Below are 15,060 nucleotides of genomic sequence, written 5' to 3' on the forward strand. Positions count from 1 at the left end.
GGCCATACTACAGCAGTTAGAGATGAAAAATGGAAATCAGGAGTTCTGGATAATTTTTCTCAACATCTTGGACACCTGTGACACAGTTACATTTCAGCTGTAAAAACAGTGTGCATAATCATGTACTCATGACCTTATATATAACTGGCCTTTCTTTTGTAGGTGCTTAGTATTTTGAAGAGTTCAGATGTCCAACTTCACATTCCCACTGCCAAAAACTCTTCATGAATATCTTCAGTGGCAGCTGTTCCTGAGAAATGCTTTGAAAACATGGAGAAAATGTCATCAAACACATGGTTGCTTATGGCTTCTTCAAAACGATCATATAAAATGAGACAGATGCGTATATAAGCATAGAAATCTTTGCAAAACGCTAGTAACTGAACATCATTAAAAACATTAGTCACCTACCACACACATAGACGTTAAACTGATGTTAATAAAGCTGCAGTATAAGGCATTTACAGGTTACCAAACGTAAAAAAACAGGGTCAAAGACTCAATCTGGTGGTTACTCAGGAGGAGTCAAGGTGAGGCAGCAGACTTAACTGAGAGCTTGGCAATTCCTAGAGCACACATGCCCATACTCACACCCACTCACGCACAAAACCCTGTACCTTGATCTAGAGCATCTAGGAAAACAGCAAGTCTTCACTCAACAAAACCACAGTCTTTTAGACAAATGTTATCAAGTAGTAACTATCAAAGTAAAATGAGGGTCTAGCTGTTACAGTGTCCCTGTAATGACAAAACAATAAATAATAAAAATGTTATAAACAATAAGGAAATAACAGCATAAACCTTATGACAACGATGAGAAAAAGAGATGTTTGTTCCGTGGTTTGCTTAGGTTAGAGAATCAGCAATCTTGTCATTGCCATGACTGTATGAAGAAAATCTTACTTATAAAAATATTCTTGTCCCAGATGGGCTCGATTGCCGTATTTGCTTTCCAGTTTTTGTAATTTGCACTTCAAATCTGAGGAAAGAAATTGCTGTACAGCTGTTGATTTGTATGAACCAACTTGCATAAATGATCCCCCTCCTATCCTTCAGGGAAAAGCCTGAGTAAACATGAGCCAGGGAAACCTATTCCCTTAGAAAAAGTCATCTCCTGGCGACCTGAAGAACTCGGTCACCTGCGAAAGCAACTCATTCCAAAGGGCTAAGCGCTGGGGAGCACACCGCGACGGGACCCGGGACGCACTGCTCCCGAAGAGCCCGCTGGGCAGGGGCCGCCGGGCAGGCCAAGGGGAGCAGCGGGGCGCGCCCAGCAGCCCCCCAGCCCCGACCTGCACTCGCACCCTCCCGAAGGGCCGCCCAGCCGCTGCCTCTTCACCGCCGCGCTCGGGGCAGGCCCAGCCGAGGAGCGGACCGCGGCAGGATCCCGCCCCCCCGCTACCGGGCCGGGCCTGGCCCGAGCACCCCGCCCGCCCCGCAGCCTGCGCCCAGCCCCGGCCGCGCATGCGCGGCGCTCGGCCCCCAGGCGCCGGATCGCCTCGCGCCCTGCGGCTCGGCCGTGGCGGGCCCTCGGTCGGAGCTCGGTGGCGAGCGGCGGGTGGCGGGACAGGAGCAGGCCCCGCGGGGAGCGCCCCGTGAGGGGCGGGGCGGGCCGCCCGGAGCCGCGCTTCAGCGGGAGGCCATTCCCAGCGAAAACCGCCTTTTCTTGCAGAAGTCCCCCGCCTGGGAATGCTGACGTTTGCCTGAAAAATGAACCCCCCGATCCCTCATCCGGCGGGCAAGGCTGCCGCGGCGCGCCCGGGCGCTGCAGCCCCTGTGCCGCGCACGCCTGCCCCTCTCGGGCCGCCGCCGAGGGCCGCTGAGGCGCGCCCGGGCCCGTGGGCCGGCTCGGGGTGAGGGCAGGCGCGGGGGCCGGTGTCGCCGTCGGGAACCGACCCTCCGCGCGCGGCCGGACCCCGCGGCCTTCCTCTGGCTGGCGGGGGCGCGGGATCGTCAGTGGCTGTGAGCAGTCCGAAGCCGCCTTGTCAGTGGGAGTCCGTTACAATGCGGCCTACTAAACGCAGGCAGGACTGTATTGGATAGATACTGCCTTCCTTTGCCGTATGGATGAAGACCGTGCCTGAAGAGTTTGCATTGGCAGCTGCTTCCTGACAGCCCAGTGAGTTGGCAGAAGGCCTGTTGATCTCGGAGCAGCTCAGCAAATACAGTGTTAAAGGTGCCACTTCCCCGGCTCCTGAGAAACTTGGGAGTTACAAATCATTCCTTTAAAACCCCATTTTTACATTTCATGAAAAACCACCCTGCTCTGATACTGAGAAGCTTCTCTTAAACAAGAACTGCAAACAACGCCGAATGGAGCTGGGCAAGCAGCCCCTAAGGAAACCACTGCGGGGGGTGTCGTGCTGTCTGTCTGTCCTCCTGTCCACGTGTGAGCATCCAAAGTATGGAAAACACAAAAATCCCCATTTTCAGCAACTTGTTAGGTGTCATCTGACTCCCAGACTGAGGAAGAATTTTAAGTCACAAAACCTTTTTCCTTTGAGGAGTTTATCCGAGTGGAATTAGATAATAATAGAGAAGAGCTTTCTAAAAAGGGCATCATGATATTGCTCCTCTCGACCACCACGTTGTCTACTTGCTTTTGAAGTATGCTAGCAGACATTCACGTTTATGCAATAATGTTAAGACCTGTTTTTGTAGATGTCATTTTTTTCACATCTTCCTGTCATCCTTTGTAGCTGTCCCCATTGTTCGGACATCTCAAAATATGAATCTCCCTAAACTTAATTTTCTTTCATAATCTTATCAAACTGTCTCATGCCCTCAGATTTCAGATCTTTTCATAATCTTAAAACTCCAGTTTTCCCCTGTATTTGGCTTGAATCATCCAATAAAGCTCATTCTGGACTTTGCTATGTATTGAAGATGATTATATTACTTTTAATATATATGCTATATCTTGACCTGTATTAATATACAAAACCTTATCATGATTTAAATAAAACCAGACAGAAATCTCACAAAGACCATGAGATAGTCCAGTTAACTCCGTTACAGCTCCAGCTATACATTATCTCCCAGTCCCATGTTTTCCTTTTCTTTTGCAGGGAAGTAACAAGCTTGAGTCTCCCATAGCACGATCCCCCGACCGAGTCCAGTATCACACCTGCCGACTGCGAAACACTCGCATTTTCTGTGCCACGTTTCACCTGTGTGTAAAACAGGTAAGATGACGTTTCCTGTCCTCATGGCTCCATTGTGCTGCTTTCTTCATGTCTGGAAATCGCTTTGAGATAAAATGTGTGTTAGGATAAAAGGAAGTTGGCCTTTGAGGCAGTGGATTTTTTGTGCTACAGTGGAAAGTGCATTACAGAAAGGGAAATTCTGCTGAGCTGTCAAGAAAATAAGGAGCAGCAGTAGATAAAATCCTAATTTCTCTCAGAGTGGCTTAACACAGAGTATTGCTACAGCAGCAAGCATAGCTGAGAGCGCTACAGCTTAATAATACGCCTTATAATAGAAATGCCTGTAGTATTCTTTTAAAGCAACTACAGTGCACTTCTGATTCCAAGCAAATTTTGATTATAATACTATGATGTGCCGTAAAGCAGCTTCATTCTGCTTGGGTTCATTGCCAAGCAGTTCACAACTACATTGACCAGAAATTGGAAAAAAAATTGTTGTGGTAGTAAGAGTAGTTCTCTTTTTCTCTGTTTCACTCTCTTTAACAGTGCTGGAAATGGTTGGGGGCATTAGTATTCTGATGAAGAGAGGCTGTGACAAAGACCGTGACTACAGGGCCTCCTGACTCTTCTGTGATGCTGCCAGTGATGTAGAGGGAACTGACTCCAATTGCACCGTTTTTGAAATAGCCCTACCATGGTACGGCGAAAACAAACAGACGGGCAATTCATAACGTGGGCATAATGTTTTCAGTTTTGCAGCGTTAGCTTTGCACGCTGTATGGAAGAATGATACCAGGTGAGCAAGTATTTGTCTTCATGCAGGGATTGCAGATATTTGTGTGCCAATTTGCATGTGCATGTGGTCATTTAAAAAAGGACAAGCTATGTACCAATGTGATCGTATCTTATCTTTTTTCTGCATGTGTTTCCCTGGCAGGATTTGGACACCTCATGCAGGATGTGCTGTGGTGCTTTAGTCAAGTAAAAGGAACTATAGATATTGGGGTGACAGAAGGTAAGTTTATTTTTCCTTTTGTGGCTGCAATCAAAAAGAACTTGTTTGTCATGTACGTCTTGCCTAATCAGTGTGCAGGGGGGTTGTTTGCATGTTGTTGGAAACTGCTGGCAAAGAGCTAAGTTACACTCTTTTCGTTTCTGCCTTCATTATGTACTTACACATTTGAAAGAGATGGGTCTCTAAAATGAGCTATTGATCCAAAAATTCATTTGAAGGCATTATGGCTTAATCATAGCAATAGTGTTTGAAATAGATTTCCTTTTGGTTTTCAGCTGTTATTTACAGAATTTTTCAGGGAATTACGAGACAGCCTCTCCCACTATAACATCCTTTACTGGAACCAGTTGGATTCTGTTTCTGCGTAACATAAGCATAACTTGGTGCTCATTCTTGTATCTGGAGTTAAAAATAAATTACAGTGCATACACTTCTACAGATGTGTATCTGTGTGGGAGGAACTGATGCAGGCAGTTGGGGGATTTAGGAGCACAAGACATCCCCTTTCACACTCAGTAGCTTTCAGGGTGATTTGTGCTCCTCAGTCACTTAGGCACTTCTCCCTCTGCAAGCACATCTGTTCGGCATTTAGCCAACATGTGGACTGCAAAAATGTGGACAATTGAAAACAAATAAATGCATTCAATTTTCCTGACTTTAAAGTTGAATTTATTCATTCAGTTCTGTTCTTCCTATGATTCTGTTTTAAACTTCTTACCGGGTGTTTTCCTACATTTTCTTACTGTCATTTCATGCTTTCATCTTCCTTTCTCTTACTGCATTGCCCATTAATCCATTAATGCCTTTCCCTTTCGATTTCACATTTTATTCCCTATATGTTCTTTATCCCTCAAGGACAACTGAAACCTTTATCACATAGCTCTTTTCTTAACCCTCCCAGTATAGGCAATGGGTTTGTGCCGTAGGGAGGCCTAACAAACACTGACAAAATTCTGTCTTCCGGTGTGCAGAGCAGGTTGGTTTGTGTTACTGCAGTGACCTTGTAATTTGCACGTGGACTTCTGTCATGTTTTGTTTGGAGCACCAGAGGCCATGAGCTGTGTTCTCTGGGAACACACTGGAGACTGACCACAGGATTGACAGGCTGATATCTGGATTATAGCATGTGAGGGTGCTGCTCATCAGGACTTAGCTGCACTGGCAGAACTGTGCCAATGTTTTCTGCCTGAAACCAGAGTGTAGACACTGCTAGTAGCATTTCATCCCTCCAGCTGAACGGTTTTGGACATGAGAAAAATGCTGGGGAAAGGGCTTGCTAACAAAGTGTTGCTAACAGTGCACCTGCTCACAGCTCCTTATGTGGATATTAAGATAATAAATGCAGGAACTGAGTTGGCCTATTAGATATATTTCTTCTGTTTTGTTGTATTTCCTGAAGTGTCATGCTTTCCTTAAACGCACAGTCTCAGAAGACTGAGAAGAGGACTGAGTCAGCCCAAGCTTCTGACAGCAGAGCTCTGACTTCTGCTGGTGGGAATGCGATTCTGCCTAGGGTCCTGTCATCTGTTTCGCTTCAGTGGCGGTTCTCTGTTATGCTGCTTTTGCAGAAGAGGGTTTCAGTCTGTAACCTCTAGAGACTACAGCAGGACACAAACCTCAGGAGAGTATTTAACAATATGTTAAATCTCTAGGGAAAGAAAACACCCTTGTGATTAAAAACAAAACATTTTTTTACTGAGGTGTTTTTTTCAAAAATGTTTACAAGTGTTTTGAGTTTTACTGTAGAATCTGCAAATCATTTTAAATGGTCACGAGTACTTGTTTGCTAGTTCAGGATTAATAAAATGGTAGGTTGCCTCTTGGTACTCACTATCCTTTTCTTGGTATAACCAGTTACGAACTGAAGGCTATAAGCTTTTTTTTTTTTTACATTTGAGACTCAATGCTGGAGAAATCCAGAGGCATCGTGACAGGAAGGGACCCCTGCGATTTTTTCATGGAGTAGCCTGGACTCACAGTACGGTAAAGGCTGATAGATAATAGTTAAAGGCTATATTCAGTGAAACCAATAACAAAAAGGTGATCACGTTGGTCTGTTGAATCTGGTCAACAGGTACCAATGGCCTCACCATGACTGAGCAGAAAGCTCAGGAGAGAATTTTAGGTACAGGATTGGGCTTCTGGTTGTTAACGCTGGTTTTGTGTTTGCATGTGAGTGTGGATGTGTGTGGATACAGATGTACATACACATTAATTACATGGCATAAAGGTGTTTCTATCACAGATGCCTCGCCTTCATCAGAAGTTTATCCATAACATGTTACTTTTATCCTAGTCTTCGTGGCACATTTTTGACCTTCAGAACTCTTGGTAACATCCAAGCATCCAGAATTTACAAAATGTAATTTCATTAGTTATTGGAATGCATGCAGTTGTGTATGGTCAGGTGAAAGGAGATGTTACTATTATGTTTACAATGTTCTGCATTTTTAAATGTAGAAAAGCCTACCTCCTTCAGCAGGATGGATTGTCGTTGTGGCTTTCAAATGATACTTAAAACGTTGTTGAGAATAATTCTGTATTAATTCTCTGATAATATGCTTGCTCTTTCCCATGCACATGTAAAGCTGCACGAACACAGATACACACAAACTTTCTCATTTTGTTCTTTCCTTGTTCATTGCTTTCCTTAACTTGGAATATGGTATCATAGTGTGTGGTACTTGTCCTGATGAAACCAGTGGCGTGATGGATCCTTTAACTCTCTAACACAACTGTGTGAATGAATGAGCTCTCTTGTGCATAGATGGGAGGCCTGGGACATCTTTCAGCTGCTCAAACAAACACTGATTTCAATGTTAAATATGAAGTAAATGATGTTGCTGATTGCCATTGTGGTGCCACACTGTTTTGAACTGTATTTCATTACTACTAAAAGGAAACAAGTTTTAGAGATCTTGCCTTATTTTGATATATTGATAATTACCAGTCTAGTGTAGAAACCAGATTAGTGCAAATTTAAGAGGTGAAATTTCCTCTAGTCCTCTTGAGCCTCAGGATCCACAGTGTAGAACTACCATGAACTTCACTTGCTGAAGGGCATGTCACACGGGAGCGTCACACAGTGGCTGCAGACATTAGGAGGGCAAGGGCGGCCTGACAAGATTTGGGGCGGCCATGGGCTGTGTGCTTCAGACTAGGAATCCAGGCATTCAGCATTTAAATCTTGGTCATATTAAATTAGTCAGGTGTGAGGCATACATATAATAGAGTTATCAAATGGAGGAGTATCACATAAATATTAATGGCTAAATTAAAATGGTCCTAATAAAGTTAGATGTTCTGCCTGGTGTCTGGAATATTTTGCAATTGGAATGTCACCAAATCCTAGCAAGCTCCATGACCAACAGTCATTTCCAGTGGGTCTGAGATTTTTATTATGTCTGCTGGCACACACCTGTGTTTGCCATATCATCCAAATGTGTAACCAGTAACTCCAAATTGAAGATTTCAGTGTTGAATGATGGTCTCACCATCTGGCTCACCAAGCTGGCTTAGCGCCTGGCTTGTGTTCTTGTATGTTGGGTTCCTTTTTGTGTTGCTTGCTAATTAAGCTCAAAGATATATCCCGATTTTCGCATGTGAAGTGAAACTCAGTTTGTTAATGGGACATAAAAACTGAGTATAAATATTTAAATAGATCCAAGCCCCAGTAAAGATAATTGGGGGGGGTGGGGGGGGTGGGGTGTTGTACATGTTTTTAATGAGGTGGAATTAATCTGTTTCTTAGGGAATGTTTGTGTCTATTTTTAAGTGGAAAAAATATTTTTTCTCTCATGTACAATGGAATCTATTACATGCATACACATGGTGGAAGAGAGGCACAGTATTTGCAGATTTCAGTCCAAGTAGGTCTCAGATATGGCTTCTGTTTCAAGCTGACTCTGAGTTCCTGGGTAAACCTGAAGCAAGTCACTGCACAGATCTGTCTGGGTATTTATTCCAGAGGCTCACGTAATGTCTGACTCTCTATGGTCTATATCTGCATCCATAAGGAGGTGATACAGACAGATACAGAAACTACAGGGATGCCATATAAATAGTTAAAAAGGCATAAAGGGAGGAGAGACATGGGTTTAGGAAGAAATACAGTCCTCTGCCTGAATCTGTAATGGCAATCTTGTAAGCAGAACTGGGGCAAATCTCTTTTCAGGCTCTTAAGCACAGGACCAAAGAGACCTGAGTGTGGACAGCTAAGGGACTTGGACTGGTCTTGGAGCAGTTGGTTTTCTTCTCCCTTCCTGGAACAGCAGGCAGGTCAACACCTTACAGTTTGGTTCATCCGTTCAGTTCCCATGGTGGAATAAACTTCCAGCTCTCTGCTACCAGTGTGAGTTACACAAGCCCAGTGCTGTGATTGTGAGGATCTGGGTTGCAGTGGCATGTGTTTGGCGTGGAAATCCACGCTGGAGAATGAGCAGGTTGGTCTGTGCACGGTGGATGACCATGTCAGTGGTATGGCAGCGTGGCTTTGAAGATGTCGTACTCTGGTAGCACAGCGTGTGCTGCCCTCCTCTCATTATACGCACCTGCACATGCAGAGCGTAAGCTGCGTGCTGAGAAAGGAAAGGTCTTAACTAGAACAGTAATACACTCTTTTTTCCTGTGTAGAAGGTGAATGGTTTCTCCAAAGCTGTTCTCAGCTGGCCTGACTTAGGGGTGGCCCTAGCCTTCTCTAAGGCATCCTGGCTCCAGAATATTAGTTCAACTACCTGCTTGGAAATTCACGTACTTTTCCAGGTTTTGTTGTACACTTTTACGAAAGTGGTAACTGAGCCGCTGTGATCATTGGAGATACGTAATTGCAGTTTTCATGTCTGTGATGTGGTTAATTATGCATACTACACCTAACTTCCCTCTGTAATTTCAACTGGAGATGACATTCATCACTTTCTCAAGTAAACCTGAATGTAGTTTGTGTTTGTTTCAGAGACAGTCATTTACATTTCCAGGCTAGTATATTAAATAATCTCATTGTGTGAGTCACACATGAACACATAAAGTGACTTTCCATGAAGAGTGCTTTATAAAACAGTCTTTTTATTTCATACCTGGTTTGCTGGGATGGACTCGAGATACACAATAGTACTCAATCTTCAGCCTTCACTTCTGTGTGATGCAATCAGAGTCAGCCATCATCTCCAAGCAGGAAGGCTTTGCATTGCTTGCAGTCCAGACCTGGATTTTTTTTTCCATATCCAGAGAGGGTATTTTGAATAAAGAGAAAGACATGAAAGTGAAATGAAAAGCTTCTCTCTTCACTAGCACAGGTGCTTTGCATCTCTTTGGTATAAATGCAGTCGTGCTGTCATCTGCCAGTGACAGCAAAATTAGAAAGACTGCAGCCAGATGATGAAACTAAACAGCAAAATGACCCAGTGCTCCACACAAGGCAACAACAGCAGGCAGGAATGGTGAGTGGTTTGGTCCTAAACCAAAAACTTGTCCATAGAGTAATTAAACAGCAGGAAAACAAGGGGTGCGAGCATCAGCAGCTTATTTCCACCACATTATTTCCTCCCAACCTGCCCTCTTGATACTGTGGTGTTTTCCATTGTGGGCACCTGAGCAGGCTGTGGCAGGGTGAGTTTGGAGTGCGCTTAGGTGTGAGAGATTTCTGCCTTAAAGGGTGGGTTGTGATTGAAGAAGCTTTAGAAATACTGATCTAGATCTGCTCCACTTAGACGTGCAGGTTTAGCTGGGTGTTGGAGAGTCTGAACTCAGAGCACTGCCTTGTAAGAATCCGTAATACAGCAAAATGTGCGTTCATTCTGTGGTTGAACTTGCATACTGTGGTTTGTAAGTGCCTTTCCGGTGTCTTTCGGTTACTCCCTGATCTAAACGCTTTCTGACTGCAGGAGGGCTGAGCGAGCGGGGCTGTGCAGCCGCTGCGCCTCGGGCTGCTCTGACCCACCGCGCTAACACCGCTCCTGGCAAACGGCCCCTCGGAAGTCCCTCAGTGCAGGAGTCGTTCGGCTGTGCCTTGCTTTCGGGCGGGGGGGGGAACAGAGGTTAAAACCAGAGATCACCTCAAGCTCTCGCTTGTCTAACCTGACGAGACGTCCCTCCCGCACGGCCGCTGCCTGCTGCCGGCTCTCCGGGCCGAGGAAGCGCTCTCGCCGCGGCCGCCGGGTGCACTGGGCGGGAGCGGGCCCGCCGGCGCTCCTGCGGGCCGCGGGGAGCCAGCGCTGACGAACCGCTGAGAAACACGGCGGCTGCCGCGGCGCCGAGCCTCCCTCCCGCCCTCCGCCCCCGGCCGCGGGGCTGCCCGCCCGGCCCGGGGTCGGGCCGCTCCTGGGCGGGGGGTCTGCGCCTCCCTGCGCGGCCGGGCGGCCGGGGCGCGGAGCTCCGGGGGTGTGTTCGCCGGCAGGACGGGCTTAGTCAGCAATCCCGGCCGCGCCTCAGCCGATGCGGCGGCGGGGCTGGCCGGGCCGGAGCGCTCTGCTCCGCTCTGCCGCCGGGGCCGGGGCCGCCGGGCCGGCAGCATGGGGGCCGGCAGCATGGGGGCCGGCAGCATGGGGGCCGGCCGGCCGGCTCTCCCGCCCAGGCAGCCCCAGCAGCGAGCCCGCGCCGCCTCTGCCGTGTAGGCTGCCTGGGCACCGGCAGAGCCTCATGGACTGAGGAGGGGTTGCGTTATCGCCTTCTTTATGTTTTAGTGATTTTTTAGCCTTCTATGGCTTTATTCCCCCCCTTTTTTTTAATTACGGTTTGGAAGATGAAATGCTTCTCGCGCTACCTGCCCTACATCTTCAGGCCGCCGAGCGCCATCCTCTCCTCCAGCTGCCACGCGGAAGGTACGCCCGCGGGGGGGAGCGCGGGGGCGCGGCGGGCGAAGCCCCTCTGCGCCGGAGTCCGCGCCGCGGCGCGGCGAGCGGGGCGGGCGGCTGGTCGGTCCCCCGCTGTTGGTTGTCGCGGGGGAAGGCTGAGAAGGCAGAAAAGAGGCTCGGAGGGCGTCTGAAGGCTTAGCAGAAAATGACTTCGCTGATTCCCCTCAGTGCTTCTTGGTTTGCTGTTAACTCTGCGCTAATGGTGCAAATAAGCAAGCAGCGGGACCGGCTTAAGGGAGACTTTATAGTTACGGTGCTGCGCGTTTTTCAGGTTTATGTAGTTTGTAAACGTGGCCTTTAATTCATCTGTATATTCCCAAGAAAATGAAAAAACCCCATCTAGCACTTCCTGCGTTTGGTTACCCGTGCCCTTTACCTCATTCAGTAAAGCCTGTTTTCAGGTCTCGGCAAAAGAGCTCTGCAGCTCTTTGGGGTAAACGAAATGTTCTCAGCAGCGTTTGAACTTTGTATTTTCTGGGCGGGAATGCAAAGTATCAGGTCTGTGATCACTGGGACTCCAGTGGGACTTCTCCCATCAGGAGTGCTTGTTCGCGCTGATTTATAACCCCATGTGATACGACTGCGTGCACATTTGCTGTGTGTGAACTCTCAGACAGTTCCGTGGATCATCTGCAGTTGTCCAAACAGCTCCACAGGATCAAAATTTCACACCACTGCTACTCCCCTGTGTGGAACCACAGCACTTTTCCTCACGCGCCCTAACCATAGTTAGTTGATGAGGAAAAACACCCTTCCGCTCACCCAGCTCTTACAGACTCATTCACCTAGCTTGAGTCTCTGTGCGTAGACTGAATTACCAACCTCATCCGTGAGCAATGGGAGAATGCAGACAAACACTGTAAGCATGTATGCTTGCGGCTGTTTTTGAGACGATTGACTTCAATCTCTGCCCGCTGTCTGTATTTAGCTAAAAAGAAGCATCGTGGGGAGTACTTTGCCTCAGCTCCTGATGCCTTGACCAAGAATGTCATAAGGCTGAAGATACGGACTGGAAGGGTCAAGCAGGAAGGGCTGGGCAGTAGGTGACGACACTCCAGGCTAAATTATATCTACTTAGGTTGCTGTATTTTAGTCCAAGCAGACAGTATGGACTTTTTAAATTTATTTTCTCTGAAGTTCTAAGCAGATAAAATTATTCCAATAGATAACTCAGACTAACTCTGGAGTTCTTCCTTTGAAAATTTCTCTGAAGATCTCTCTTGTTTTCATTTTGACTTTGTCCAAAGGCACAGCTCCTTAAGATATTCTGAGTAACTTTTGGATTGTTCTACTGGAATAAGTGATTAAATGCAGAAGGACACCTTGCTGTTTTAGGGGAGGTCATATGAGACTACTGAGAGAAAAAAAATGAATTCAAGAATGCCACACTGGTGTGCTATCTATTCTTCTCCAGTGCAAATGATATATAAAGAATGAAACTTGTACAGAACTGTTTCTCAGATCAATTATCAGATGCATGTCTTTAACTCGGGGTGAAACAGAGATCTGGAGGGTTTAAATGACTCTGTTACAGGCTAAATCACTAGCAGAATGGAGAAGAGAACCCAGGTAAGAGCCTGACTCCTGCCTCAGTCCTCTCGGAGTGGCTAAAAAGGCCAGTGTAGCCTACAAGAACCCTCAATATACGATGTGCAGCAGAGGCAGGATCTACTGCTCGTGCCTTCATGTTTTGAGTGATGAAGTTGTGATTGGGTAGCTCTGGTTCACTCTCGGTGGAGTGCAGACTCACAAAGGGACAGAACTATTCACGAGGTGAAGCTGCGATGCCTCGGGGACCGGATTCAGTCAGATGCTGCCCTGGTCAGTCTTTCAGCCAGGCTTTACTCCGCAGACAGACAGAAGGCACAGGATGGCTGATCCTGTCAAAGAGAAAAGGCTCCTCTCCTCCCCCAGCCTGGCAGAGGTGTCCCTCTTAACCAGAGGAGAAACTCCTTCCTGCCCCTGCACCACCCTCTGTAATCACCCCTTCCCCCAAAGGTGTTCCTTCAAAGACCCTTCTGATCCCAGCTCCGTCCAGACTGAGACCTGAAGTCCCAATGTATTCTCCATTACCTCACTGTACGAATTCTCTTCTTCCTTCATCCCAAATTCCCAGAGTCGTAAACGAGAGATCTAGGTCAGCAAAGAGCCTGGAACGGAGAACAAAGACTGTGCATGAAGCTGTAATAAACCTGAAATTCAAGTATGCTTGTTTATCCTCTTCTGGTACTGCCTATGAAATGGTTTTAGAAAGTTGCAGCTGAGCTCTCATTTATTTCCTCACAGACTGGTTTGTTGTTCTGCTCTGCTTTGCTGTGAAGTTACAGTCCTTGACTGGCACTGCCCATGGAAATGATCCAGCGTCGTTATCGTTACTGTGGAGGTGCGGGATTATGGTAATGAATGGCAAGGAGAGGGTGCATCTGGAGAAAGCTGATGCAAGTGAAGTGCCTTAGGTGGTGGACGTGGTGTGGCTGAGCAGGTGACATGCTGGCTTCTCTTGTGTGACCTGTTGTTGCCGTCACACTCCTGATGCTCGTTGTCATCCTGAAACACCAGTCCTCCTCGTACTGAGGTGTGTGGCGTAGGGTGCAGTATAGTACAGCACATGTGTTTTGAGATCTTTTGAAAAGATTGACTATTTGGGCCTTAATGGCACAGCTCAGTGACGCGTTCAGATGTGCCGTTAGTGCCGCGTCTTTGAATTCAGTCCTGCTCGCCAGCGCGTAGGAATGCACGCTTGTGTCCCGTTGACCTTAATGGTATGCCTGTAGCTTGGCAGAATAATAGCAGTTTGACAGAATTTGAGCCCACAATACTATCCTTTGGACCCTGATGGCTACTCCTGAACTGTATTTGAATGAGGAATATTGCTGTAGAAAAGCATTTCCTGATCTATTACTTAAGATGCAAAACAGGTATTTGGATCTGCCTTGTTCTCACGGTGGTCTGTGCACTGAAAATTGATCCAAATATATCTTTTGATGTGGAATGTGCACTGTGGGCTTTTTATCATTTATTATTTGCTGAAGAAGGGTAACATGACAGAGTGACTGGTGCCTTAACAGAGGTATGTATGCGTTAGTATCAGGATTACTGAGAACTGTGGATAGTCTGCAGCAGCTGGCAGACTTGGGATGTACATTTACAACGTAAAACACTTCAGAATGAATCCATGTATGCTGATCAAAATAACTACTTGATTTTTAAATGCAGACTTTTTCTTATTTCTGCAACATGTTCAACTCAGGGATATCAAAGATCATTTAAATCCTTAGCTAAGTAACCTTCAGAAAAAAAGCCTTTGAATTAAGAAAACAATATCCTTTCCTGCAGATGAGGAAGCAAGCACAAAGATGGGAAGTGAGTTCTCTGAGGTCATACAATCACCAAACTTTGAGTCATGCATATGTTTTTCTTCCAGAATTTACAGAAATGTATTTTTGTGCACTTTTCTGAATGGGCTTTGAAATGTTGGCTGTTCTGCAGAAGTATTAGTTCTTTTGGATACTTTAATTGATATTTAGACATGTGATAGTTATTTCTAATCCTTAAAATCTGTTATGGTGCTTAGGAGATCTTTAACTGCATTATGAATTTGAAAGGCCAACAACTTGAATACATTTTCAGTAACTTCCAAATTTTTCCAAATCCAATATCTGAATTTACTGCTAAGGTCTAGATACAATTTATTAACCATAACAGAAAAATAATAATGCACATTTGATACTGCAATGCTAAAATTCTGGACAATACAATGAAAACGCATTTAGGAGGTATATGTCAAAGAAGCACTGCTACTTTCAAGCCAGGTTCAAAACAAATGTGTACTATAGGTTTTGTACTATTTTATTAACTCTACTCACCATAACAATGTAATAAGAAACTTTAGCACTTCTTTTATACTTCCCATGTACTTTTGTGAAGCACCGAAAGAAAGTGTCACTGAGCGTAAGTCACGTTAGGCCAAAGGTTTGGAGTTCAGTCATTGCTGCAAGTAGGCTCCAGCAGTACTGATACAAGCAATAAACTCACTGTTTGCTCTGCTGCC

At 46.1% G+C, this 15,060-nt stretch overlaps 1 protein-coding gene across 2 annotated transcripts in view; it reads left to right on the top strand.

Annotated features, from left to right (window-relative positions):
* Positions 1–3,932: 3,932 nt before the first annotated feature.
* The window catches only part of PPP2R2B (protein phosphatase 2 regulatory subunit Bbeta), a 113,178-nt gene continuing 102,050 nt past the window's right edge, over positions 3,933–15,060 (top strand). The window contains exons 1-2 of one of the 2 annotated variants that reach the window (XM_059825184.1): positions 3,933–3,942; positions 4,084–4,161. In XM_059825184.1, coding sequence (XP_059681167.1) covers positions 3,933–3,942; positions 4,084–4,161 — 88 coding nt within the window. Of the gene's footprint in view, positions 3,943–4,083; positions 4,162–10,861; positions 10,977–15,060 lie in introns of those variants that run through there. The other variant, XM_059825182.1, reaches the window with a different exon arrangement.

Source organism: Gavia stellata, chromosome 16, assembly GCF_030936135.1.
Source record: "Gavia stellata isolate bGavSte3 chromosome 16, bGavSte3.hap2, whole genome shotgun sequence".
In the NCBI taxonomy this organism is placed as follows: domain Eukaryota; kingdom Metazoa; phylum Chordata; class Aves; order Gaviiformes; family Gaviidae; genus Gavia; species Gavia stellata.